This window comes from Mustela nigripes, chromosome 11, assembly GCF_022355385.1.
Source record: "Mustela nigripes isolate SB6536 chromosome 11, MUSNIG.SB6536, whole genome shotgun sequence".
In the NCBI taxonomy this organism is placed as follows: Eukaryota; Metazoa; Chordata; class Mammalia; order Carnivora; family Mustelidae; genus Mustela; species Mustela nigripes.
In genome coordinates this window covers 1,033,361-1,058,469 of record NC_081567.1, presented here as the reverse complement: position 1 = coordinate 1,058,469, position 25,109 = coordinate 1,033,361, and the positions used below count along the sequence as shown (strand labels likewise).

General features: G+C 63.8%; 2 protein-coding genes across 8 annotated transcripts; one reads left to right on the top strand and one right to left on the bottom strand.

The window, feature by feature from the left end:
- The first annotated feature begins 21 nt into the window (after nt 1–21).
- TMEM184A (transmembrane protein 184A) lies at nt 22–14,109 on the top strand. Of its 5 annotated transcripts, none has more exons than XM_059414274.1 (9): nt 24–278; nt 4,893–5,138; nt 6,900–7,065; nt 7,376–7,466; nt 7,573–7,648; nt 7,734–7,825; nt 8,981–9,057; nt 9,603–9,800; nt 10,386–14,109. In XM_059414274.1, the coding sequence occupies exons 2-9, from the start codon at nt 4,893–4,895 to the stop codon at nt 10,619–10,621; spliced, it is 1,182 nt and encodes a 393-aa protein (XP_059270257.1). In that variant the 5' UTR covers nt 24–278; the 3' UTR covers nt 10,622–14,109. The 5 variants fall into 5 exon arrangements, with proteins under 5 accessions (XP_059270258.1, XP_059270257.1, XP_059270253.1 ...); XM_059414270.1 differs by having other exon boundaries at nt 8,888–9,057; XM_059414271.1 differs by lacking the exon at nt 24–278 and adding an exon at nt 4,088–4,218 and having other exon boundaries at nt 8,888–9,057.
- On the bottom strand, nt 13,387–25,094 carry MAFK (MAF bZIP transcription factor K). 3 transcript variants are annotated; one of them, XM_059414276.1, is made up of 3 exons: nt 24,916–25,094; nt 16,937–17,016; nt 13,387–16,015 (listed from the first exon to the last, which is right to left on the bottom strand). In XM_059414276.1, the coding sequence occupies exons 2-3, from the start codon at nt 16,970–16,972 to the stop codon at nt 15,581–15,583; spliced, it is 471 nt and encodes a 156-aa protein (XP_059270259.1). In that variant the 5' UTR covers nt 16,973–17,016; nt 24,916–25,094; the 3' UTR covers nt 13,387–15,580. The 3 variants fall into 3 exon arrangements, with proteins under 3 accessions (XP_059270259.1, XP_059270260.1, XP_059270261.1); XM_059414277.1 differs by lacking the exon at nt 24,916–25,094 and adding an exon at nt 24,662–24,803; XM_059414278.1 differs by lacking the exon at nt 24,916–25,094 and adding an exon at nt 17,662–17,971.
- Nucleotides 25,095–25,109: the final 15 nt, after the last annotated feature.

The following is a 25,109-nucleotide window of genomic DNA, read 5'->3' as shown; positions in this document are numbered from 1 at the left end:
AGAGGGTGTGGCCGGGGCTGCACTCCGCCTGGCAGGGCCGGCCTGGTGAGGTGGGCGGTGGCAAGGAGGTGTTTTCTGGGATCAGGGAAAAGCTGGCACCCCCCGCCCCCCAGGAGCAGCAGTGCCTTGGACCAGCCCAGGCTGCTGTGAGGAGGAGCAACGGAGGTCTAGAGGCTGCACATCGGGACTGGACCCCCACCCCCACCCCCCGGGGCCTGGAGCCCTGAGCAGAGCAGCCCGAGGGGCCCGACCAGAGAGCTGATCGAGCCACCAGAGAGGTGAGCACAGGCGCGCATGTGTGTGCAAGTGTGCACACCCACAGGAGGGGTGGGGTCCAGGCCGGGGTCCCATTCACTCTAGTGGGGTTGGAATTCCTGGAGAAAAAATCTTGCACGGTGAAATTCTGAGAGTCTGGGCCTCTCTGCCCCACCCCCTCTCCACCCAAGATGACAGGGCCCTGCCAGGCCCTGGGATACCACCTGGTAACCAAAAAGGGTCTCAGGGCTGCACCCCTGCCCCAGCCCGGCATGGAGGGCTGCCCCCGGGGACACACCCAGGGCTGGCAGCTGGCTCTGGGACAGCAGGCAGGTACCGGCAGGCTCCAGGGACACAGCTCCTCTCTGGGGACGGAGGCCTGGGGGAGGGAAGTGGCCCAGGGGAGGGACACAGGCTAGGAATAGGCAGCTCAGAAAGGACAGAAAGCCCCAGGAGGGAGTGAGGTCCCCGAGATCCCACAGTGGGGTCCCCTGGGCTGACCGGCCTAGAGGTCGAGAGAAACCCCGGGATGGTGATCTGGCCGGCAGGACAGCGGGTTGACTGAGACGACTAGTGCCACAGAGCGGTCCTGGGCCTCAGTGACCTTGACTGCAGAGCAGTACTGGGCCACACTGACCCAGACCCACCTTTGAGCAAGGGACGAGCGCTGACCTGCTGCAAGTAGGGTTCCAGGTGCAGGGGACGCTAAGGAAGGTCACAGACACCGTGAGGGCCCACGTCAGGATCTCAGCCCGGTGTGTCCGAACCAGGGCCCTGCTCCTGCAGCTCTGGGGCCCAGGGCCCAGTTTGCCCACCACACAAGGAATCCCAGAACTAGAACTGGAGGGACCCATGGTCCCCGCTGCGGGCCCAGAGGAGGGGAGAAGGGGCTTAGGTTCCCCGGGATGTAGGTTCCTTCCATGGCCTGCAGAGGCCTGGGGGCCCCACCGCTGCTCCCCACTTCTCCCAGCTCCCACCTGAGTGGCTTAAAGAACTGAGCACCCAGGACCCTTGGTTGACAGTGCCCCCGGGCCAGTCACCCCCAGGCCCTTGGCCACAGTGGCTGTTGGTTAAGTCAAGGGCCGTTGCGGGTGCTGGGACCGAAACTCCCCAGATACAGCAGGAGGGCACCCCTGGAGAGCCAAAGGACCCTGGGGGTCTGGCCTTGGGGAGCATGGTGTCTTGATGCCCCCACTGTCCTTCCCCAACTTGTCTCTGCCTGCCCGGTGGGGGTTGGGGGCACGCTGGACCGGGCCGGTGGCAGGAAAGGAGCCACAGGCTCCCAGAGATGTCCCCAGATGGCAGGCTGGCTGAGAAGGGGGCCCCCCGTGGCAAGGTGTGTCTGGAAGGAGCTCCAGGGCCAGCAGGAAGGCCAAGGAGCCATGGGCATTGGGTCACCAGTAGTGAAAGGCAGGCGTGGGGATGAGGAGACAGGTCTGACAGCGGCCACCGCGTCTTAGCCACCCACGCCCCAGCAACAACCTGCCCAGAGCCTCGTCACCTGGTCACCACAAACAGGGGTCAGAGGCCCCAGCTCCACGGACCTGGGCAGGCAGGTCTGTCCTGTGCTGGGCTTGGTCAGCGTCCAGCCCCGGGCAGGGAAATCAGGCCAGGCCGGCCCAGCCACCTCTGCTGAATGCACATGGGCCATGACACTGGCTGCTGGAGGCAGGGTTGAATTCGGGCAGGTCAGCTCTCCTGCACCTACTACCTGGTGACTCCGGTGCTGAAGCCCAGCACTCTGTGGGGCAGAGTCTGGCTCCTTCCCCTCCCCATCTCCCACGCCTCCCTGACCTGGGCTGCTCTCTGTGTCACACCTGGGCAGCCCTGGGAGGGCCAGGCAGCTCAGGTCCTTCCCAGAGCTCAGAGCAAGGCAAAGGGGTGTCCCAGACAGGACCCACCTGCTGTACCCCATCTGTACAGACGGGAAAGAAGAGGCCCAGAGAGGTGAAGGGCTCTGCTGAGGTGGCTGCCAAGAACGTGGGCAAAGCATGGCACAGAGGGCTAAGGCTGCCCCTGGAGCAACAAGTCAGGACCCAGAGAAAGGGGTTGGGGGCAGAAGGCCGGGATTCTACAATACACACATGGCCTGGTGCCGATGGGAGGGCCCCTGAGCAAAGCCATGCCCGGGAGTGCGCAGTGTCCTGGAGTGGGGAGGCTTCGGAGCCAGGGATCCCTGGAGGCCTTCCTGGAGGCAACAGCTGAACAAGGCTTCAGAGTAAGGCAGCTGCGGGAACAACCCAGAAGTGACACTGGGCCTGGTCTCCACCATGAGAGCAGGGATGGCCCTGGGCGGCAGGGGCTTCCCAGGGTCAGGGACCCCTGGCCCCCCTTGCTGCTGGCAGGAGGGCCTGACCCCCGTGTACAACCTGCAGGTCAGCATCCACTGCCCTTCCCCACAGTGTTTTCTGGCTCTGAAGAAAGGTCCGAGCTCTGGAAGTACCTCCGTCTTGTCCAGGGTCCAGGCTTCAAGCCTCCCCAGGGCCAAGGCCCCTCAGGGCTCTCCCAAAGGCCTGGCCCCACTGGGGCCAGCATGGAAGCCCTTCTGAGTGCGTCCTGCTGGAGGCTCAGTCTCCCAGCAGCAGCCTGGGAAGGCCCTAGGCCTTGCTTCCCCACCTGTGGCACGGGGGGTGGGGTGTCCCTGGGCCCCTGCCAGCCCCATCCACGTCTCCATAGCTAAGTGTACACCCTTCAGGGTCCCCAAGCCATTGTCACCAGGGGCCGTGAAGGGTGCTGCCTCCGCACACGCTGACCCACACTCCCGGCACCCAGGGCAGATGGTGGGATTCGGGCACACGAGAGCCTTACTCTGACTGGATGCGGTGTAGACCACACCTGTCGCCCCAGCCAGAGCTGGTGGGAGCCACAGCCAGAGGGCCAGCTGCACAGTGTGCCTAGCACAGGGTTCTGGAAGCTCCCACGGAGGGCGTCTGGCAGCAAGCGCAAAGCCAACAGGCGGACAGGAACTCCGGGTGGGATATAAGGGGGAGACAGTACTGAACGGTGACATCTGAATTGGTAGGACAAGGAGACAGCTGGGAGAGAAGTCAGTAAGGAAGTTTCCAGGCAGTGCTCAGAGGAGGCCCGCTGGGGGCTCCTGGAGGGCAGGGGGCTGGTAGGGGGTGAAGGGGCGAGGAGTGGTCTCGTGTGTCCAGGGGTTGGGCCTGCAGCCTCCCACACACAGCTGTGCACACCGGTGTGGATGAGCCTCTGTGAGTGAAAAGGGTTCAGTCATTCCAACAGTTCAGCCCTTGACCCATGGCCCAGGGCCACAGGGAGAGTCAGGTGGCCACAAGGGATGTGAACGTGTGCACTGTCAAGGGCACAGAGCAGACCCTCTGTCCTGGTGCCCCCCGGCAGCGACAGTGGGGGCAGCGGCGTGAATGTGCAGAGCACGGCCCCTACCCGCTGGACCCTCCAAAGACAGAGTGGGGGAAGCCTCTTTGCAAAGAAGCCGCTGGCATCCGGCTGAACCCAGGGACCTGCCTGTCCCCCCTCCCAACTCCACAATCCCAGCAATGTTTCCTGTGCAACTCGTACAGACTGGGCGAGATTCTCACAACAGAAAGTCACCTGTGTTTAGGCAAACACCAGCCCGGCCCCCTGAAACACCTCCTGCCTGCTTGGGGCCCAGACAGAGGCCACGTGGCTGCCCGTCTGCCAAAGGCAGGTGAGGGCACCTGGCAGCCCACAGCTTCCTGGGAGCCAGCTGCTGCTGAGCAAAGATAGAATGTCAGCAGCAGCGGGAGGGGACAAGCCTCTGCTCCTCCCCCTCCAACCGGGTCCCTTCCTGCAGGCGCCAGCCCTGGCCGGCCCCCTCCCCAAGCCTGGTACAGACTCCAGAGAGCAGCACGGCCCCACCCCCAGTGGGGCTGCCCTGGGCCACGTGGCCATGCAAATGACCAGCCAGGCTTCCCTGGAGGCCGGGCCTCCCAGGGCCAGCCAGAGCTTCCTGCCTGAGAGGTAGGCACTGGGCCCCTACCTGCTGTGGGCTGGAGGCCGGGGGAGAGGCCAGGTCAGCCTCTGGCATGGGAGGAGCAAAGTGCCCAGTGCCCCGGCTGGCTGGCTAGTGACCAGAGAGACGGCATCCGGAGCAAGCGAGCAGGCCTGGGGAGCTGAAGGGCCCTGCAGCACAGCCGGGCGCCCGGACAGCCGGGCAGGGCCCGGGGAGCTGGTGGCTGCTGGGCTGCGCCCCCGTGGGCAGTGGCGGGCAGCACCAGTCCAGCCTTCTCTCCGACTGCCCTCCCCTCTGGGCAGGCAGGGCAGCGGGGCTCTCTCACGTTCCCAGACATCTTGGGTCCCCAAACGTGGGCTCCCACAAGTCTGAGCAGCAGACAGGAGGACCACTCGATGCCACGGTCTGCTCCCTGATTCTGCGCCCAGGCAGCTGAGTCCCACCTGGGAAGGAGAGCCCAAGTCAGGGGCGTAGGCACGACGGTCAGGCTTGAACCACCCAGAAGGGATAGGGAGGGACGCCCAGGGCAGCCCCGGCCTGTCGGTGGCCTGTGCGTGGCCACCAGGAGGAGCTCCTCCTGCCCTGCCCCCACCCCCTCCTCCCTGGGCCGGCACTGGGGCTGCCAGCTGCCTGGGTGCACCTTTGTCCTCACTCCTCCCTGTGTCCTCCCTCACCTCTGCAGATGACTAATGCCTCAGGGCTCATGGGAACAGCCCGCGGCCCCCTGGTGTCAGCAACCTGGCCACAGCCCAGCCCCCCTCCCGCCATGCCCGCCGTGCCCTCCGCGTCCTCCGTGCCCGGCGGGCCACAGATGGACCCCATTGGGAACAGCTCCCAGGGCGCCTCCCGCCTCTTCCTCACCACCGCGTTGGCCCGTGGCGTCTCAGGGGTCTTCGTGTGGACTGCCCTGGTGCTCACCTGCCACCAGGTAGGCCCTCCCTTCTGCCCCTCTCTTGGGACCCTGCTGGCCATGGGACATGGCCCTGGCCTGACCGTGCTGGGATCCGGGGCAGCCACCAGAGGCCCGGCTGCAGGGAGGGCCCTCAGGGGTGGCAACAGGCCAGCGTGCAGGGGCGGCGGAGGGAGATTTCCCCCGAACGCAGGGTGTGGGAGCCAGGGAGGACTGGCCTTCAGGATGGGGAGGGAATGAGTGTGAGTGTGAGCTTGGGGCAGGGGTGGTCAGGCCGGCCGGCAGGCAGGGAGGGGTGAGCGGACTCCTTTCTCAGTGAGAGCCGCCTCCTGTGTGGTCTCAAACAACCACATCAGAAGTAGACACAAGGGTATGAGAGGGACCGGCAGGCACAGTGCAGGCAAGAGCAGTGGGCGCCCATTGGGAGGGCTGCCCGGAGGAGGCAGGATTGGCACAGAGTCTTACCGAGCTGCTCTTGGGGCTCTGGCCGGGAAGATTGAACTGGTGGGTGGTGCGTGTGCACTTGGGTGGCGAGTAAAATCGGGATAGGCTGTGACTTATGGGACCAGAAGCAGCAGGGGCAGGCCCCAGAGTCCTGAGTGGGGGTCTTGGATGCCCGCTCTGTGTGAGCCTAACCCCAGCACTTCTGCATGTCTGTCTCTGAATCCTGGGCCTCCCCAGAGGGGCAGACAGAGACCCCGTGGGCTGCAGCCCTGCCCCTGCCCCCAGCCCCAGCCCCTCCGAGACAGGAGGGCAGCCATCTCTACCCTTCCAGAGCCCCCAAGGGCAAAGAGGGACTCATCCTCTGGCTTTAGGATGGGAAGGTAAGGGGGTAGAGGACGGAGAGGGCCTGCCAAGGGCGCCCGCCAGGTAGTGCCAGCCCCAGGACAGAAACCACGTCTCCCAGGGGCCGCCTGTGCCAGGCGCTCCCACTGCCTCAGCCAGGCGGCAGAGACTGATAAGGGACTGTTCCGGATGCCAGTCTGCCCCTGCCACTCACTGCATTGTGCCCTCTGAAGACCGGCGCACGCAGGGCTCCACACACAGCCTGCTCTGCCACGGCCCTCTCTCCACCTACGCTCAGGGGCACCTCCTCCAGGAAGCCTTCCAGAGGTGCCATGTGCCCGGCTCCCTGGCACCTCTTCCTCTTCAAGACCCTCTCGCTGCTCTTCCTTCTCCCCTTGGAGGATGTGGACAGTCAAGAAAGGTTTCCAGACAGACTATAATCAGCCATATTTCCCACCGCCCAGGGACAGGACAGTACCATCTTTCCTTTCGTGTTCACTCCGTGTTTCCCACACACGTGGGGTCACACCCGCTTTGTCCTCTGATGCTTCCACGCCCTATTGTTGCACAGCAGGTCCCCCGTGGACATCTTGGGATGCCCCTTTCACTGGCCGTCCAAGACCCAGCCAGCCCCACTGCGTCTTCCCCCACGTCGCTGCCAGGGTCAGTCTCATACACAGACCCTTGCTTTCCCAATGTACCTGCCCCAATGTACCCTCCCCGAAAGGGCACCAGGGGGTCAGCCCTTTGTAGACCCCCCCATGCTGAGATGCCAAACTCCGGGGCTACAGATGCCCCCCGGCTTGGAATGAACGAACACAGGAGCAAGAGCGTGAGCAAACAGGCGTTCCCGCGGCAGAGTGTGCAGGCAGAAGGGGCCGGCCGCACCCGGGGGAGCTCGCGCTGCTTCCCACGCTGCTCTACACGGGGGGGGGGGGGGGGGAGGGCACGTAGCCATCGTGCCCCAAGCCTGCCCTTGCTCTGCCTGCCTAGATCTACCTGCACCTGCGCTCCTACACGGTTCCCAACGAGCAGCGCTACATCATTCGCCTGCTCCTTATTGTGCCCGTCTACGCCTTCGACTCCTGGCTCAGCCTCCTCCTCCTGGGGGGCCACCAGCACTACATCTACTTGGACTCAGTGCGTGACTGCTATGAGGGTGAGTGCCGTCTGGCTCCGGGCTCCTGCGAGATCCAGGGAGGGCGCAGAGAGGCCTCAGCCAGCTCGGGAACCCCAGCCTTCAGGGCCGAGTCAGCTCCCCTGATGGTCAGGATCGGGGGTGCCAAGGGTGGGGGCCCTGCAGCGGGCTGGCCCAGGACCTGGATTAGGGGGGAGCGGGGGCCTTCAACGGGGTGGGGCCTCGCTGCCACAGGGACTGCTGATGGCCGGGGGCAGCAGGGATGGCGGGGAGCGCGGGGCCTCAGGGAGCCCAAGCTCACTGCTGCCCGCCCTGGCCCCCTGCCATGCAGCTTTTGTCATCTATAGCTTCCTAAGCCTCTGCTTCCAGTACCTGGGGGGCGAGAGCGCCATCATGGCAGAGATCCGGGGAAAGCCCATCCGGTAAGCATCTTGCTCCAGAGCCCATAGGGGCCCCCCGCACCCCGGCAGCAGGGCCGGGCTGGGGACGGGTCCTCACGGGCCCTGCTTCACGGACTTGCACACTCAGGTCCAGCTGCGTCTATGGCACCTGCTGCCTGCATGGCATGTCTTACTCCATTGGCTTCCTGCGATTCTGCAAGCAGGTGAGTGGGGGCGTAGGGGTCTGGCCTGCCCTGCCCTGGCTCTCCCAGCTACACCCCCCACCACCCCTTACTCCGTCCTCCCCAGGCCACACTGCAGTTTTGTATCGTGAAGCCGGTCATGGCCTTGGTCACCATCGTCCTGCAGGCGTTCGGCAAATACCATGACGGGGACTTCAAGTAAGGCCAGGCTGCTTGGCCTGGGAGGGGTGGGAGGGGTGGGCCAGCCTGGCGGGAGAAGGGTGCGGGCCCCAGGTCAGGGAGGGGGTTCAGCACGAGTCTGAGTCCTCACGTGTGCTCCCGGGAGACTGCCAGGGTGAGGCCGCAGCAAACGGACCCGGAGGAGTGGGCCCCTGACTACAGGGCTAGGAGCCTCGCTGCCGTGGGTTAACCCCCAATCCCGGCCTGCAGCCCGCCCTCCCGAAGGAGAGCCAAAGGGGAGTTCAGGCCCTCAGGCCCAGGGAGCCACTGGTGGCACCTCCCAGACAGCCCAGGAGCCCCACACCAGGTCCACACAGCAGGTGCACACACACACACACACACACACAGCAAGTGCACACACACGCACACACACACAGCAGGTGCACACATGCACACATGCTCACACATGCACACAAGCAGGTGCACACATGCATGCTTACACATGCACAAGCGTGCTCACACACAGGCTCACGAGCCCATGCACACACGCTCATACATGCACACAAGCCTGCACACGCATGCTGACACACACACACAACAGGTACACACATGCATGCACATATGTGCATGACCCCCTCACACACACACACAAGACCCCCTCACACGCACACACATGCACACGAGCAGATGCACACACTCACATGCTCACACGTGCACATGAGCAGGCACACATGTGGTTTCACGTGAACGCACACCCTCACATGCTCAGTGCTGACGTGTGTGTATGAACACACCCACAGGTGCACGCACATCACGTACGCACTCCTACACCAGCACACGTCTGCCTGTGTGTGCATAGTGTAGAGGCCCAGTCCTTCAGTCTGTGCACAACTGGACCGGGGAAGAGGGACAGAGGGCGGCCTTTGTAGGGAGAAGGGCTACGTCCTCACAGCTGCGTGGGGACCCCCCCAGCTCCCTGGCCGTTGTGCTCGGGTGCTGCCCACCTGCCTGCCTGGCCTGCAGGGAGGGCCCAGGCTGGGATAGCAGGGAAGGCACAGGGCTTAGGGCCCACCCTGACCCCCGCATCTGCTCTGGCCCCAGCATCCACAGTGGCTACCTCTACGTCACCCTCATCTACAATGTCTCCGTCAGCCTGGCCCTCTACGCCCTGTTCCTTTTCTACTTCGCCACCAGGGAGCTCCTGCAGCCCTTTGAGCCTGTCCTCAAGTTCTTCACCATCAAGGCGGTCATCTTCCTCTCTTTCTGGCAGGGTAGGTGCGCTATGGGGGCCCTGGTGGAGCCTAGAGCCTGCCCCCATCCCACCTCAGTCCCCAGTTCCCCATGTGCCCTCAGGCCTGGCCTCGGTTTCCCTGGCTGGAGCACAGGTCAGAACCACCATCCCCTCAGCTGGAAGCCATGGTGCAGGGGAAACCTTGAGTCCCCCACCCAGCAGGTCTGGCTGTTGTGGGTGGAAAGGCCCAGCAAAGGCCTGGGGCCAGGATGGGGGTGCTCCCGGACCTCACCCCGCAGACAGTGTGGGGGGGGAGGGGTGAGCCCCAGCTCTGGGATTGGGAGGCCAGAGCAGACATGTGGGGAGTAGCCAGATGCCCACTGGGCCATGACCATGGTGTGGGAGGTAACCACACCCCTGAACATCAGCCTCTCCCTCCATGGAACAGGACCACGGGGATGGGACGTCCCAGGGCCACCTGGGGGAGCCTTTGCAGGGCCGGAACCTCATCTTCCCCCACAGACCCCACACGGCTCCCGAGGCCTGTGCAGGGTGGGTGCCTGAGCGGCTGTCACCATCCCCTAGGGATGTTGCTAGCCATCCTGGAGAAGTGTGGGGTCATCCCTGAGGTCCAGGTCATCGATGGGAGCAAGCTCGGGGCTGGCACACTGGCCGCTGGCTACCAGAATTTCATCATCTGCATTGAGATGCTGTTTGCCTCCATTGCCCTGCGCTATGCTTTCAGCTGCCAGGTGTACGCAGAGAAGAAAGAGAACTCACCAGGTGCACTGGCCGGGTCCTGTGCAAGAGTGGGTGGGCGCACGGACAGTGGGCCCGGGGAGGAGCACTGACAGACAACCCTTGGGGAGAACCCCAGCCTAGACAGGGCCCACATCTGCATCTGGCCCAGGCCCCAAGCTCTGAGTGAGATGGGCTGGACTGGATGTCTGGCCGTGGGGGGGCTTGATGCCTCCCAAGCCTGGGGGGGCCCTGCCCACCACACCCAGAGACGTAGACATCCCTGGGGAATGACCCTTTCGGGCAGGGATGGCCTGCACCTGCTCCAGCTGCCTGGCGTGACCACAAGCATAAAGGGCTCACTCTGGGCTGGGGAGAAGGCAGGAGCCGGCCAAGGTATCGATGTGTCCTCTGGGGAGTCTGGGCTGGGACAGGCCGGCAGGGGCTTGAGGGGAGGATCCAGGCTGGGGTTCAGCAGTCCTGAAATCACCCCCTGCTGGCCAAGTCCAGGGCCTGGGCAGCCCAGAGGTTGGTGGGGAGCAGGGCTATGTCCCCAGGGCTGGGGTCTGAGTGCAACATGACGGGTCTGGGCACCCCCACTGACCCCACACATGTGCCGTTTGCCCCCAGCCCCCGAGGCACCCATGCACAGCATCTCCAGCGGCCTCAAAGAGACCATGAGCCCACAGGACATTGTGCAGGACGCCGTCCACAACTTCTCGCCGACCTACCAGCACTACACCCAGCAGGCCACACATGAGGCCCCAAGCCCTGGCGCCCATCCCAGTGCAGCCAGTGGCCCCGGGGGGATCCGGAAGAGTCGGAACGTGGAGAAGCGGATGCTGATCCCCGCGGAGGAGCTGTAGGAGGGCCACAGGTCACTGGACACCTGGCTGCCACCTGTCTGCCCGGGCCTCTGGCCAAGCACAGAGCCCCTCACCCACCAGCCCTGTTGCCAGAGGGGAAGCCTTCTGGGAGCCCTCCTTCCAGGAATGTGGGGCCACTGTCCAGCCTGCCTCCCCTGTAGGCCCATGGCTCCAGACGGGACATCGGAGCTTATCCGATGAGCTTGGGACTCGCTTGGCCCCCTGGCCGTCTGCTCAGGGGCTGCTGTGAAGCGGGCGCCAGCAGGATGGACGGACTCTAGGCTGGGCCTCTGCAGGGAAGGGCGGCCTCCGGAGAGCAAGCAGCCACCCCACGATCATGGGAGCTGTGGGTGCAGACAGGTGGGCCAGTAGGGGGCCTCAGCTGGGCCTTGCCAGGCCACCGTGCAGCCCCTCCAGCCAAGGAGACTCCTGAAAGTCCCCACCCGACGTGCGGATGTGGGTCTCTGGGAGGTGTCCGGGGCCACCTGCACAGGGACTTCGTCCTGACCAGCCCACAGGGCACAGGCAGCTCACAGATGAATTATACTTATTTGTACATAAACACCTGGCTTTTCTACAGACTCCAGTGGCCTCTGTTCCCACAGGGTCAGCCCTGGAGGAGCCAACTGTACTGGGGTGTTCAGACAAGCCCCACGGTGCTAAGTCTGCTGTTGGGGGAAGGATCCGGGGTGCTGCTCAGAGCCCAGCAGGGCACAGAGCTCACAAGCAGACCGAAGGCTGTGCCCCACGCCGTTAGGAGACCCGGAGTGTTGCCCTTCCCTTGGGAGCTCAGCTTCCTCCTTAAGATGAACCTGCAGCCAGCCCTGCCTGAAGGGCCATGAAGACCACAGATGGACACAGGCCCAGACAGCAAGGGGCGCAAACGGAGCGTGAAGCTTGAGCCCGCCTTCCCCCGGCCTTCTCTCTCCTGTGTGCCAGGCCGGTGCCTGAGGAGACCCCTGAGGGTCAGAAGAAATGCAGCCCGGCCCTGGCCAGAGCGGGGGCCGCCCCGCATCCTCCCTGCTCCCTAGGCCTGCAGACCTAGCACTCAAGGCCACAGCTTCTCTGAAGGCCCCACCGGGCTGCCTGGCAAGATAAGCCAGGCCGCCACCCCGCCACCCAGCTGAAGAGCACCCCCCACACACACCGCCTTATCATGCCATCCCGGCTGCGGGACCATGGTGGGCCACACTCCGGCACAGCCGGCTCAGTCAGCAGCTCTGGGAGCAACCAGGGCAGGAGGTTGTCTGGAGGACTCAGAGGGGGCCAGTGCCAGACCCCCTGTGGGCAAATGGGGGTGTGGCCCTGCAGGCCTCTGCCTGGGGAGGGTCACCCCATTAGGGCCCCAGTTGCCTAAACCATGTGCATGGGGTATGTGGGCTGGGACCCCCTTCCAGTGACCACACGCAGTGCGGGCTCCCGGTTAGAAGGCGCCTTCAGCACAGGCCCCAGCAGCCCCGTGTGCTGTGTCCACAGTGTGCCGAGGGCGGGGCCCGGACCCCAGCCTGCCCTGAATCCTCACAAGCCTGGGGAAAGGGGCCTGATCACACAGCCGGCAAGAGACAGACTAGCCCCACAGAGGCAGCTCCTGCACTCGTCCAGCCCCCACAGACCTCTGTGGGATGAGGCCCAGCTTCTCCTTCAGACACAAAGTCAGGCCGTGCCCCACCACCCACGGGTAGATCACAGTCGCCCCCACCTCACTGGCTTCGTCCTCCCCGGGGAGGAGGGGGAGTATGGGCGCTCTCGAGGAGGGAGGGAGGCACGTCTTGCCATCCATGACGACAAAGGGGGCTCCCAGTTCTGGGCCCCACCGCACAGGGCCTTTCCCAGCCTCGGCGCTCTCACCTGGGAAATGGTCGCAGCAATCCACCCCAAAGGAGGCAGCCCCGAGAGACGGATGACTGGGCCGGGAGGAGCAGCAGCCTTCGCCAACTTCCAAGGGGCCCTGACAGGGCTGGGGTCCAGGCCTGCCCTAGCTCCAGTCACTGGGCCACCGTGCAGAGCTCTCGCAGGGGGAGCAGGCCTGGCCATGTGGGGGGCCACAGCGACCCCACAGGGCTGGCACACTCCACTCCCCACCCATTTCACAGAAGGGAGCCAGCGGACTGGAAAGGGAGGGAACAGGCCCCCTAGAGCCTACCCCACCCCACCCGAGCTGCTGCTGGCAATGACCGTGGGCGTGAGCGGTCCCATCAGCTCAGGCAGAGGTGAGGCAGGAGGGGCAGCGGGTCTTAGAAAGCCTGAGACCTGGCCTGCAAGTCTGCCCTCCTGCAGAGGCTGAGGCCAAGTGCTGACATGTTTGCCCCTCAGGGACAGGGGTGGGGAAGGCCCATGGGGAATGCCGGCTTGCAGGACAGCCTGCTTACTTTAGGCACCCTGCTGTCTACCCCAGGCCAAGTGTCTATCACCTCACCTGTGGCAGGACCTGGCCCAAGATTGGGGCACATACCACCTGGTGGGGGTGGGGAGGGGAGCCATCGGAGCTGGAGAAGGCTATGTCCAAAGGCTGGAGGCTCCCGGTTGGGGCAGACAGGGCACTTGGGAATTGGGCCCACCATTTGGAAAGCCAGCCCGGCCGCCTCCACGGGCCTGACCCTCTCCCCACCTCAGGGCTGTCCTGATGGACCTCGCAGGTGAGGACCACCGAGTGGGGCGGGGGGCAGGACATGGAGGCGGTGGCAAGCCCCTCACAAACAGCGGTGCCCTGCACTCAGGGACTTGACACCTCCTACCCCCGCACTAACCACACAACCAGGCAGGTCTGAAACCAGAAAACTCTTTATTGCAAAGGTACAAAAGCGTCACGGCAGAGATGTACAGCAATAAATTAGGTGGTGGCCGTGAGGGGAAGGGGCAGGCGCGGGGCAGGCGCGGGGCACGTGTCGTACGGACGAGGACCACGACGTGGGGTCTCTTCTCAATAATTTATACCATGATAAAAGTAGCACAAAAATAAATATTGAAACGGAGCAGCTGAGCAGCAGAGGTGAGGAAGCGGGAGGCCCCGCCCCCGGGAAAGACCCGCGCATCTGAAGCCCAGAAGGCAGGGGGGACAAACCCCAGGGACAGAGGTCCTTGCCTTTTCTCTTACATAAAGAGCATCCATACGTTAAACCTGTGACAGTGGAGTCTCAGCGAGCTGGAAGGCAGAGCACGAGAAGGCTCTGGTCTTCCCTCCTCCTGGGTCCCCCCAAGGCCAAGCAGGCGGCGGGGACAGGCAGAGGGCAGGCAGCCTGGGCCTCCCTCCCCAGAGCCAGGGGTGACAGGCTCCCACCCCCACCCCCACTGTAGCTCTGCTCTATTAGGGATTTACAGTAAAAACAGGAAAATTACGAAAAATCTGTACGATAAAATGTGTATATAATTTTATATATATATATACTTTCTCTCTTTTAAATATTTCCCCATGGTCCTTATCGATATCCAATGTGGATTACCTACCATGGCTATGGTATCAACAGCTTTTTTTTTTTTTTTTTTTTTTACACACTGGGCCTTTTGCTCCGTAAGGATCCAGCACACCCCAGACCCTTCACCTCTCCCCAGGACAAGGTGAAGGCCGCATGCAATGCGACGGAGGCCCCAGACCTTCACTGGTCACTCGCGACAGCAGACGCAAGAGGAGGATGCAGCCCTTGGGGCCATCAGCCCTGCCTGAGCCTCCTCTTCCCGGGCGGGGGGCCTGCGGCTTGCTGGGGGTCTCCCTCAGTGCTGGATGGCAGGGCCAAGAGGAGGCTGGGAGCTTGCGCTCACCGCCCACCCCCAGGCCCCGAAGCCCCAGCCTCTCTCCAGCAAGGCCAAGGAGAGGCAGTCCAAGCTCAGCACGTGGGAGCCGGAAGCCCCAATCGATCGAGGCTTGTAGGGGTGGGAAGCCCCAGCAAGGATCACCAAGGTCATGGGGTTCCAGGTGCCAGAAAGAGCAAGTACAGGTTCCGGGTGAGGGTTAAGCACCATGGTGGCTGTGTCCCCTTGTCCTCTGCACCGAGAGACCACCCAGGTGCCCCCAGGAGAAAGGTCCAGGCCCCGTGCCATGTCACCTCCCCTGTCACCGCACCCTCCTCACTCTCAGACCCTGCCCGTCCTCTCCCAGCAGAGCCACAACCCAGTCCTGAGGCCCCTGCCCACCTCACCCCACGCCATACAGAACCTGCGCACATCCACTCCAGGCCCTGCCACCCCTCCCTGCACAGGGCTCCACCTTCCTGATCCAACAGGGTACTCCCTGGGGTCACTCAGACAGAGGGACGGTTCCCAATGCCCCTGTAACTCCTGCTGCATAGACCCCGGAGGCCCCCCAGTGACCAGCCCCCTGAGCTGCTCCCCCAAGGGCCTGGTGCTGCTGGTGCCGGTGCAATGGCAGGCGCGTCCCCGAGCACACGTGCACGCACACACAGCCCCTTAGGCAGCCCCCTCCCTCCCTCTGCCTTGCACGGTGCAGTCTCCGCTAAGGCTAAAGCAGGCTCGTGGTGCTTTCCGTCCCCACGGACAATCGGTTCCTCCTGCAGCACCAGAGCTCAGGGCAGGGAGGAGGTTCCCGCGGCAGCTGAAGGACGGCGGCAGCCACTCCTGGGACACGTGGAGGACAGAGCCCCCACCGTCTGGGCCACAGGGCCAGGAACCTCCAGCAGACCTTCCTTCCATACCTCCCGACGCCCCCCAGCGTGAGACCCCCCCCCTGGGAAAAGGACAGTCTGGAGAGAGCTGGCAGGGCCCAGAGGAAGGCCGAGTGCATACGTGTGCGCGTGTGCGTGTGCGTGCGTGTGGGAAGGCGTGCAGCACACGGTCTCACAAGACCCCATCTTCAGCCAGCAACCTTGTCCCCGCCATGAGTCTATACTGTACTCGGGTGTTAAGGGGTCTGCTCCCCATGGGACCCTCCGATGGGCACGAGGGAGGTGCCCCCCGCCTGCCCAGTGCTCCAGCCGCACCACCCAGACCCCCACCCCCCGTTGGGCACTAGGACGCGGCCGAGAAGGGCACGGAGGTGGAGGAGATGTCAGCAGACTTGACGATGGTGATGACGCTGGTGGTGGCCACCTTGGTGGGGGTGACGGGCCCACGGGCCACGGTGCGGGCGAAGGTCTGCAGGGCCTCGTACTTGGAGCGCAGCGCGTCAAGCTCCAGCTTCATGCTGCTGTTCTCGCGGGCCAGCTTCTCCACCTCCTGCTGCAGCTCCACCCGCTGCCGCTCCAGCTCCTCCTTCTGCGTCACGCGCTTGATGCGGCAGCTGGCGGCGTAGCCCCGGTTCTTGAGTGTGCGCCGCCGCTGCTTCAGGCGCACCACTTCCTCCTTGGTGAGGCCCCGCAGGTGCTGGTTCAGCTCCCGCACTGACATGGACACCAGCTCGTCATCGCTGAGCACCGGGGCGTTCTCACCCGCCTCCTTCTTGACCTGCAGGGGCCACGGCACAGCGGTCAGCAAAGGGGCACAGCGGGAGCCCGGAGGACGGCTCAAACCGTGTGGGCATGGGAGCCCGGGTCTGGGCTGGGGAGAGCTGGCAGCAGGCCTTCTGTGGTGCAAGCGGGCCTCCAGTCTGCCGGCAAGGCACAGGGCTGCTCCCTGCAGGGTCATGGGATGCCAGCACCCAGCGTCATGCTGACGGTTCTCGGATGGGGGCCGCTGACTACACCTGGCCATTGCCTGGTTCCCACTGGCCACCCAGATGCTGCAAGGCTGCGGCCTGCATGTGTGCCCTGCTCTGTACATCTCCCGGGGGGCAGGACGCACAGAGGCAGGTGGGGCACGGGAAGGCACAGCAGCCCATCCTTCCACACCCCTCAGACCCAGCGGAACCTCAGAAAGGGCTTGGGCATGCTTGGAGAGCCCCCTCTCCTGCCAGACCCAGGTTTGCTCCCAGGATGAGACAGCTGACTCAAAAAAACGCTGCCGGCCCCAGAAGCGGGGAAGGCCCGAGGAGCCGGCACACACTGTGGCTGGCCAGAGCTGGGCCCCCGAAGCCAGGGTGTATGCTGCCTGGGCCCTGTTTCCATAGGACGGAGGCCACACTACCCACGCCTGGGGGCTGGGGTGATGAACACCTCCTAGCCAATGGGGACCCACCCCTTCGACTCGCTCCCAAGGACTGATCCCCTTGGATGTCAGAGCTGCCCACTCCCAAGGCCATGACCCCCAATTCTGTCACCACTGCTCTATAACACATCTTCTAGCCGACAGCCCCTTCCAGGGAACAGGGCTTCTTTCCTCACACTCAGGGCCATCCTGGGAAAGAAGCGCTGCTGGAACCAGAAGGGACCTTTCCTAGGCCTGAGCCCGGGACAGAAATGGGGTCTGCTTACCCACAGCCCCGCTTACCTTTAACGCCTTGTTTGGTTTGGGATTAGTCGTCATAACCTGGGCACAGTCACCCGAACAGAAGGGCTTGGAAATTGGAACTAGAAAATCACACAAGAACACAGAAACGAGTGAGGTTAGGTGCTGGCCAGGCTGGGGATGGGGCCTGCTGCTGTCACAAGTGACCTAAAGCGGGGACATCCCCACCACAGAGTGGCTCCGAGGAGGCTCATGTCCTCATTCCATGTCACCCCAAAAGCAAGATAGGAGCCAGCCAGTGCTGAGGGACTCCCCGCAGGGTGGGCAAGCTGGCCACACACCCCCCACACACACTCCAGCATCAGACTGTGGAGCAACCCAGACCCCCCTTGGCCGGACCCACTTTGACCAGGCGCCCAGCAGCCACACCGCAGTCCCATGCCGCCCCGCCTGCCAGGTCTCTGCCACCAGCGCCTGGGGGCCACTGGGTGAGAGCAGCTGTGACTTCCTGTTCTCTCCCTCGGAGCTGAGACGCTGGCACCACGAGGCACAGGATACCACGTTTAAGGGCCAAAGTGCACAGCAGCAGAGCCCCCTCCCGAGATGGGCCGCACCCAGCACCTACAGGGCGTCACTGGCCCCCAGGACAGCACCCTGCCCAGGCAGAAGCCCCCAGTCCCCCTGACGTAGCCTGGCTGGAGAGGAAGGGGCCCTGGGGGGAGCACGCCCCCGCCCTGGCCCAGCCCCACCCTTCCCAGCAAACCTACCTCTGCACAGGGCACCGCAGCTGTGACATCACCACCAGCCCTGGGCTGCCCTACAGCCCTGACCTGAGGCCCACCAGGTGGGCGGGGTCCCCCTCCAGCAGCCAAGCCAGGATCCGGGAGGTGGGGAGCCGCCACTGTGCGAGCTCATGAACCCGTCTGGCGGGAGTTGTCCCCGGCGCCCGCCAGCCCCCGCTGTAGCCCGCCCTTCTAGTTTTCGCGTCTGCATTGTGTCACACATTCTAATCATTCATGAAAAAGCCAGCCAAAGCATCCCAAGCATGATTCCCCTCTGATAGTTGCCATGGCGACCTTGGGACGTAGCCAACCCCTGATGGTCGTCATGGAAACGGAGAAGCCCACAGCAACAATGGCTTTGGGCAGCCAGCACAGACATCACAGGTTGTGGGACAGTAAACAAACCCGTGAGCCCCCGAGGCTGGGGGGAGGGTGGGCAGAGGGGACCGGACCCTAGACTTGCTGGCACGCTCTGTCACTGGGTTAGGGACTAGGCAGGATGAACTGAGCAGAAAGAACATCAGAGAAATGCATGGCGGGGGAGGGGGGGTGAGCCTCACCAAAGCCTCCATCTCCAGCGTGAGCAGGACTAGGGTGGGTGTCTCCACCTCGCCTTCTTTCGCCCTGGGACGAAAGCCCTGGGACCCTGCGTGTGGCATGGCCTAGACACGACTCCCACTGCTCCTGCCTCCAGCACCCTGCCAGCCTGCCGTTACCGGAGGGTGTCAGTGCCCAGGCCACTGGGCCCCCCATCGCCCAGGCAACACGGCCACTTTCCCGGGAGCTGACACTGGATGACAGCGAGCAGCACAGCAGCAGGGCCGGGGCGGGGCCCTCCCTCGGGGGGGCTCCAGGCTCCCCTGCACCCCCCACACATGTGCATGAGACAGACACGCAGACATGCAGCAGCACGGGGGAACGGCAGCAGGGACCAGGAGCTGCCTCCTGACAGCAGCCTGACCCCCAGCTTCTTTGGTGGGGGGGCCACAACCAGCACTCCTCCCTCCGGGTGCAGGGGTCCTACTGCACCAGATAGACCACCTAGAGGGCTGGCAGGAGCCAGGCAGCTGGAAGAGCCCTGAGAAACTTTTCCACGGGCTGGGTGTCATCCCAGCACACGTCAGCGCACAGGGCCTGGAGCCACCAGCACATAGCTGTGCGGTGAGTCACGGCTGTTTACAGAGCGAGGAGCTCACATTCCCACAGACCAAAGGCCCTCCCACCCCACACGCACCGCCCAGCCTGCCTGACGAGAACAGGGAGGCCCCAGCACAGGAGGGACCTCCGCTCAGACCCCGAGCAGCAGGAGCAGCAGGGGCATCCGTGCCTCCCCACACCGGCGGGCCGGCTCAGTCAGCACCTGGGGCCATGGGGCTGCATTCAGGGCGCGTACACCTCCTCAGAGAACCTGCCCTCCATGACAGTGCCTGGGGGAATGTCCAGGCAACCAGGATGGTCATGGGACAGGGCCACAGCACTCCATGGGCTCGGCCCCCTCCACTCCGCAGAGGCCCCAGGAGGGTCCACTGGCTATGTCTGCAAGGTTGAGGTCACCTGGGCAAAGCCCCATGTCCACCAGCTCTGCACCCCATCTGCCTTCTGGGCACAGGACAGATGACAGCCCCGGCATAGATAGGGCCCACTGGGGTCCAAGCGAGGAGGGACACCTCTCTCTGTGGGAGGGTGCCACACTGGGTCTAACCTCTGGGGAACCCCAGCCATCGTCAGAGCTCCTATTCAACAAGAGCAATGTGAGGCCTAAGAGTGAATGGGAGTACACATGGAGGTGATCATCGCCTTGAGACAAAGTTGGGGGATAAGCCATAAAGCTCTTCTCTCCGCAAGCCTTATTCTCCTCCTCTGAAAGTGAGGGGATGGGAATTAGGGGTCCCAGGGTTCTGTCCAGCTTGCAACCTTGGTTGGGCAGAGCAGGTGATGCCAGGTGAGACCCTGACTGGAGGCTCCACCCAGCCCCCAGGGGCCTGGGGCCTGCACCAGGAGCCCCCTGTGAAACCAGAGACCCTGACATGGGTGGGCAAGTCCCAGGCAGGGGCAGACACTGTCCCACGGCCCCCTGCCCACCAGCTGCTGGATGGTGGGCTGCTCCAAGGGGCACTTCGCAGACTCGGCAGCGGCTCGGGGAGTGAGGAGTAGGCCGGGCACTGCCCAGTCTCTCCAGAGCTCAGTACATGGGCAGACGCGGCACCATCACGCCCCTCTGCCGACCCCAGCAGACAGCAGTGACCTGAGGTCCCTGCTAACATGCAAGGCAAAAAACCCGACAGTTTGCTTTTGAAAACGGGTTCAGAAACGCATTTCAAATGTGTGCGAGTTTGTACAACCACTGATTTTAGAACAACTGCCCTCAAACTGCGCATGTAAAGCTCTGAACCTCACGCAACCTCGCGGCCGCCAGAGTACATGCAAGAGAAACTACCTTCCGGCCTCAGCCAGACCCCAGCTAGGCTGAAAGACCGAGGCCCCGACAGGCCGGGCAAGAGCGCAAGCCACACAGCTGCGCCTTCTGCCGCAGCCACCAGCCGGCACCCGCCTCTCCAGCAGCTGCACGAGAGGACACTGCGGGCACCGAGTCCTGCCACCACCGACTGACAGAACCTCAGCCACGCATGCACGTGCTCCCCACGGGCTTTCCTGAACTCCAGTAAAGTCGCCTCCCAAGCAGCTCCACGGCCAGAGTCAGGCAGGGACACCCCCGAAGGCAACCGTGAACCTCCACACTCCACTCCCACAGCCGTGGGGACGCTGCTGGTCAGAAGGGCTGCGTGGTCAGCCCTGAGAGCTCGAAACACCTTCTGGGGCACTGCTCTCCTGACTGAGGGAGGCTGGTTTCAACCCAAGGCCTGGTGTGCAGCTAAACAAAGTCAAGGGCAAGACTACGCTGAAAAAGAATAAAAAAAGGGACCGGCAGTCTAGATGGGGAGTCAACTCTGGGGACGGCACAGCTGGGAACAAGTTAGGGAGCCCTCCCTTCGGGCCACACAAAGAACGGGCCAGGTCATCCAGGTTCAAGAGTCCAGAAGGGCTTTCCCAGGGCCAGGTGAGCTGGAGGCCAGGATCCCCGATCCTGCATCCCCTAACAAACACCAACTGCTAGCCCACTGTCTGATTCAGCTCATCTGGGGCAACTCAGAGCCCAGGCCATCCGCAGTGCGCTCTGGCCCTCACTGGGCTGGACTCAGGTTCGGGACCCTGGGGGGCATCTGGTCCACCCGCAAAGCCAGGCGGCTGATGGGCACAACGTCCCCACCCAGACAGTCCGAGGTCTAGAGGATGTCACAGAAAAGAGGCTTTTGGAGTCTGACAGGGCTCTGACCCTTACTCAGTTGGACAAGCCCACACCCCACAGGGTGGGCTCTCAAAAAAACTCTCATTCTTGTTCTGTGTGGAGTGAAGGTGACTGCCACTCCCCGTGCCTGCCCCCTCCAGCCCTCCCAGCCAACTGTTCTACGCCCGCTCTCCCAGCTCTCCAAGGGGGTCTCCTTGGGGAGAGGGGGAAGGGTAGGAGGGAAATGGGAAGGGACAGAAAGGGTTCTGTCCTGGAGCAGATCTCTGCTCCTTGCAGAAAACAAGCCCCTTGACTCACCCTGATGGGTGCAAACCCCAAAGCCAGATGCCACCGTGATGTGACCACCTCTGTTCTGGGGGGCTGTGGGCCTTCTCAGGGGGAGACCCAAAGCTGGGCACCCCTCCCAGCTGGCTGCACAGTGGGCCCGTGTCCCACAAGCACAGGGTGACAGAGCCAGCTTGCCCCCCAAGCTGACGCCTCACCCAACTGAAGACAGGTCTCAGGACCAGGAGGACTCATACCTCCCACCCCGCTCCCCTCCATGTGGGGGTGTACCCCACCAGCCCGGCCCACACCCAGTCCGCAAGCTGGCCCTGGCTGGCCGCCCTCCGCCAAGACATGACTGTCTGCCTGGCTTGGAGGACGTCTGGTCACCTTGCGTTTGCAGTTCGAGGAAGCTGTGTCATCCTGGCTCTGTCCGGAGGTGACTCAGGCGGCGGCTAGGCTGACAGCAGGCTGACTGCTGGACCTCCCTGGCCACACCCCGGCCCCTCACTCCCCCGGGAACCTTCAGGGTGGTCCTCCCGTCTCCAGGCTCCGCTCTGGGGCTCTGTCCATGCCATGGCTGCCCAGGGGTTCGACCGGCCCCCAACCTCCACATCCAGCCAAGATTACACAGCCCACATGTCTGACAGGCCCTGGAGATGCGCCCTATCCCCATACCGGCCTGCATCCTGTGTCTCCAGTGCATGACGACCCATCATGGCACTCGTGCAGAAGTCATCCCCTACGCCTCACCTCTCCTTCCATGTCCGCCTGCTGAGCCTGGCCAGCTAGCCTCAGCCCACCTTCCTGCAGAGGCTCTGGCCCGCCAGCGCTACCTGGCTCAGGCTTTGGCTGCTTCTGTCTGGGCCTTGGTCCCTCAAATGAGGGCCCCAGGGCAGGTAGAAGAAACCCCTGCCCGAAGGCCCTCCTGAGCCCCTCACTCCCCTGGCCACCTGTCGCCTCCAGGCCCCCACCTCTGGCTTCCAGAGCCTCCGTGATCAGTGCTGGGCTCCCACCCTCTTCCCCCAACCCTTGCTTCACCAGAAGGCCCCCTCCTGCCCTCCCTGTGGTAGGCAGGTACTCTCTCACAAGGACACATCAGGGTGAGCCCAGAACTTAGTCCTGGTCTTTCTGTCCCAGGTTTGCCTCCCTTGCTGGATGGAGGGCAGGGGACATTCTTAACTACACCTGCTCCCCTCAACTCTCCTCAAGGGAGAGGCATGCCACCTGAGCACACATGGCAGCAATGCACCGAACGGAGGGGATCGGGGCCACCCCAGCTCAGGACCTCCTGGCTCCCCTCATCCAGGGCAGCCCACACATGGCGCAGGAAAGCAGGCAGGGTGCTTCCCCACCCTCCGGATATCAGACTCTGCCGCCACAGGCCAGGTGGGGAGGCTCCGGGCTCGGTGTCCTCATCTAAAGTGGGGGTGCAGGAGAGTGTACTGTGTGATCCCTACATTTATTTCCACCTGTTCTAAGGATCTATGACTTGAAGAGAACACTTTCAATTTCCTGAAACTAGAAGAAAGAGGAAACATGACGAGTCTGTGACTTACAAAAAGCAAAAGTAAACACGGGAGCCATGCATCTTCCAGTGGCCGGGAGCAGGGAGGCGGGGAGCAGAGGGGAGGGTGAGTCACTGTTTACTGCTCGGAGCAGCACACAGAGAAGCTCACAGCTGCCGGGTTCCATTTCCCGTGTGGACTGGACCCTAAAGCCAGCAAGTCCACTCCAGAAACCTTCAGACTCGGGAATAACCAGGACGCAGGCCGGACTCCTCCGCTGCCGGAAGCCAGTTCATAGACTCTCCAGCTCCCGGAGCCCCCAGAAGGAGCACATGTGGGGCCACGGACATGCGGAGGGAAAACGGTGGGTCAGGAAAGCAAGCTCACTCAGGCAGCTGGGCCCTGGAGACAGTGCTGGGACGCAGCAAGCCCCAGAAACAGCTTCCCTGAGTAGCTCCAATTCAACTCCCATTTTTAGCAACCACCTTGAGTGAGTGGGGCTGAACTTGGATCGCGTCCCTCAAAGTCCAGCTACGTTCAAGCACAGAAAGTAAACGTGTTCCAAAGAGAAGCCCTGCATGTGTTTTTGAGTCAGGGAACTGTATTTTGGGATCACAAGAGGACCAGCGCTAGGATCTGAAAGCAGACCTCCCCTCCAGCAAACACACCTACTGGGCTGCCCAGGGAGGGATGCTCTCCAAAAGGTGTCACCTACTTTGCAACCCAAGGCTGGAGGTGTGCCTCACCCACCTGCACAGCCCACCTTAAACTTCCTAGACCCCTCCCACCTGCTTAGAGGGACACTTTCAAAAGCCCCACCCCAGAAGGCAGGGTGCTTGGAGACCGCCCAGCTCCCAGGGCACACAGCCCTGCTCCCCGTGAGGGCTGGAGCAACAAAACCGCGCCAATGCCAATGCCAATGCCAATAGTGGGGACAGGGGACGGCGGCCAGGCTGGGCGGCCAAGCCACACCAGCTCAGGAAGCCACTGATTCTATCTGCCGTGCGGGGCGTGGGTGCACCAGCCGTGGGAGCTTCCTGAGGCCAGGCGCCTGGGGAGAGAAGGCGGCTGAGTGTGGGGACCTTCTGCACTAACAATTCATTCAGCATAGAGCATTCCTGCCTGGCCCCATAGAGCAACGTGAAAGGTAAACAAGAACACAATCATTACTGCAGGACAGAAAGAGCAGGGAGCTTCCAGCAACCCCCAACACCAACTGCTCCACGACTGTGTACCGCTTTGTGAAAAGACTTCACAACACGTGGCCAGAGAGAACACCATGACAGACAGAAGGCAAAGCGGTCTGCAGCACCTTAGAGCTAGGTGGAGAGTGAAGCATGCCCAGGACCCCTCCCAGCCTCCCGGGGACGCCTGCGGAAGCCCGCGGGCGGGGACACCGCATCCCCCCAACTCAGCAGGGTCACAGAAGAACCCGCAACTGGACTTGGAAGAGATGGAGACCCCCACTCGCAGGTGGGGAAGAGAAGACTGCAGGCTGTTGGGTTTAGGGAAAGAGACACGTTTGCCCTGCCCCCCTCCCCACCCCAAAGCTTCCACACCAAGGCCTCCCTTCTGGGAACCCTTGGCAGGTCAGCTGCTCTGAACGCGACATCGGTCCTGATTCCCCTAGTCCTGGCGCTCCCGCCCTCTCTCCCATCCCCGCCGAGCGCGGGTGGGCAGCCACCGCCAGGCAGGGCAGCACCGGCCGTATCGGCCCTGCGCGACCACGCGCTTCCCTGCACGTGGCCGTTTATTTTCAACCCCCGCCTTCCCGCCTCGGAGCGCATCTCCCAGGGCTAAAGCCAAAGCAGGCGGTGGGGGGCTCGACAGGGGGCGCCGGGCCCGCCGACACGCCCCGGGCTCCCCCAGCGCGGCCCCCGGGAGGACCGACCCTCTCCCGCTCTACCTCAGAGTGGCCCGGGGGTCGGGGCGCGCTCCCGGGCCTGAGAAAGAGGAGCCCCGGCCTGCGCGACGCGCTCGCGGCAGGGCACCTGACGGCAGGTGCGCGGGCCGGGGTCTCCGGGTCCCGCCCAACTTCGCCGCGGGTCCAAGGCGGCCGTGACTCAGCCGCGCGCGGGCCCCGGCCCCGAACCGCCCCCGCCCCGCCCCGCCCCCGGCCCCCAACCCGGCCCGGCCCAGCCCCGCGCGGCCGCTCCTCACCTGGAGTCGCGCGGGGGGCGCGGGCGCGCGGCGGCTCCTCGCGGGCACGCGCTCTCCTCGCGCTCGCGCTCACTCTCGCGCTCCTTTTCGACCGCCGCTTCCGCCGCGCTCTGGGGCTCCGACTTCGCGAAGAACAACAAGTCCCCCCCGCCGCCCGCCACCAGCCCGCCCGCCCGGCTCCCCAGCATCTGACA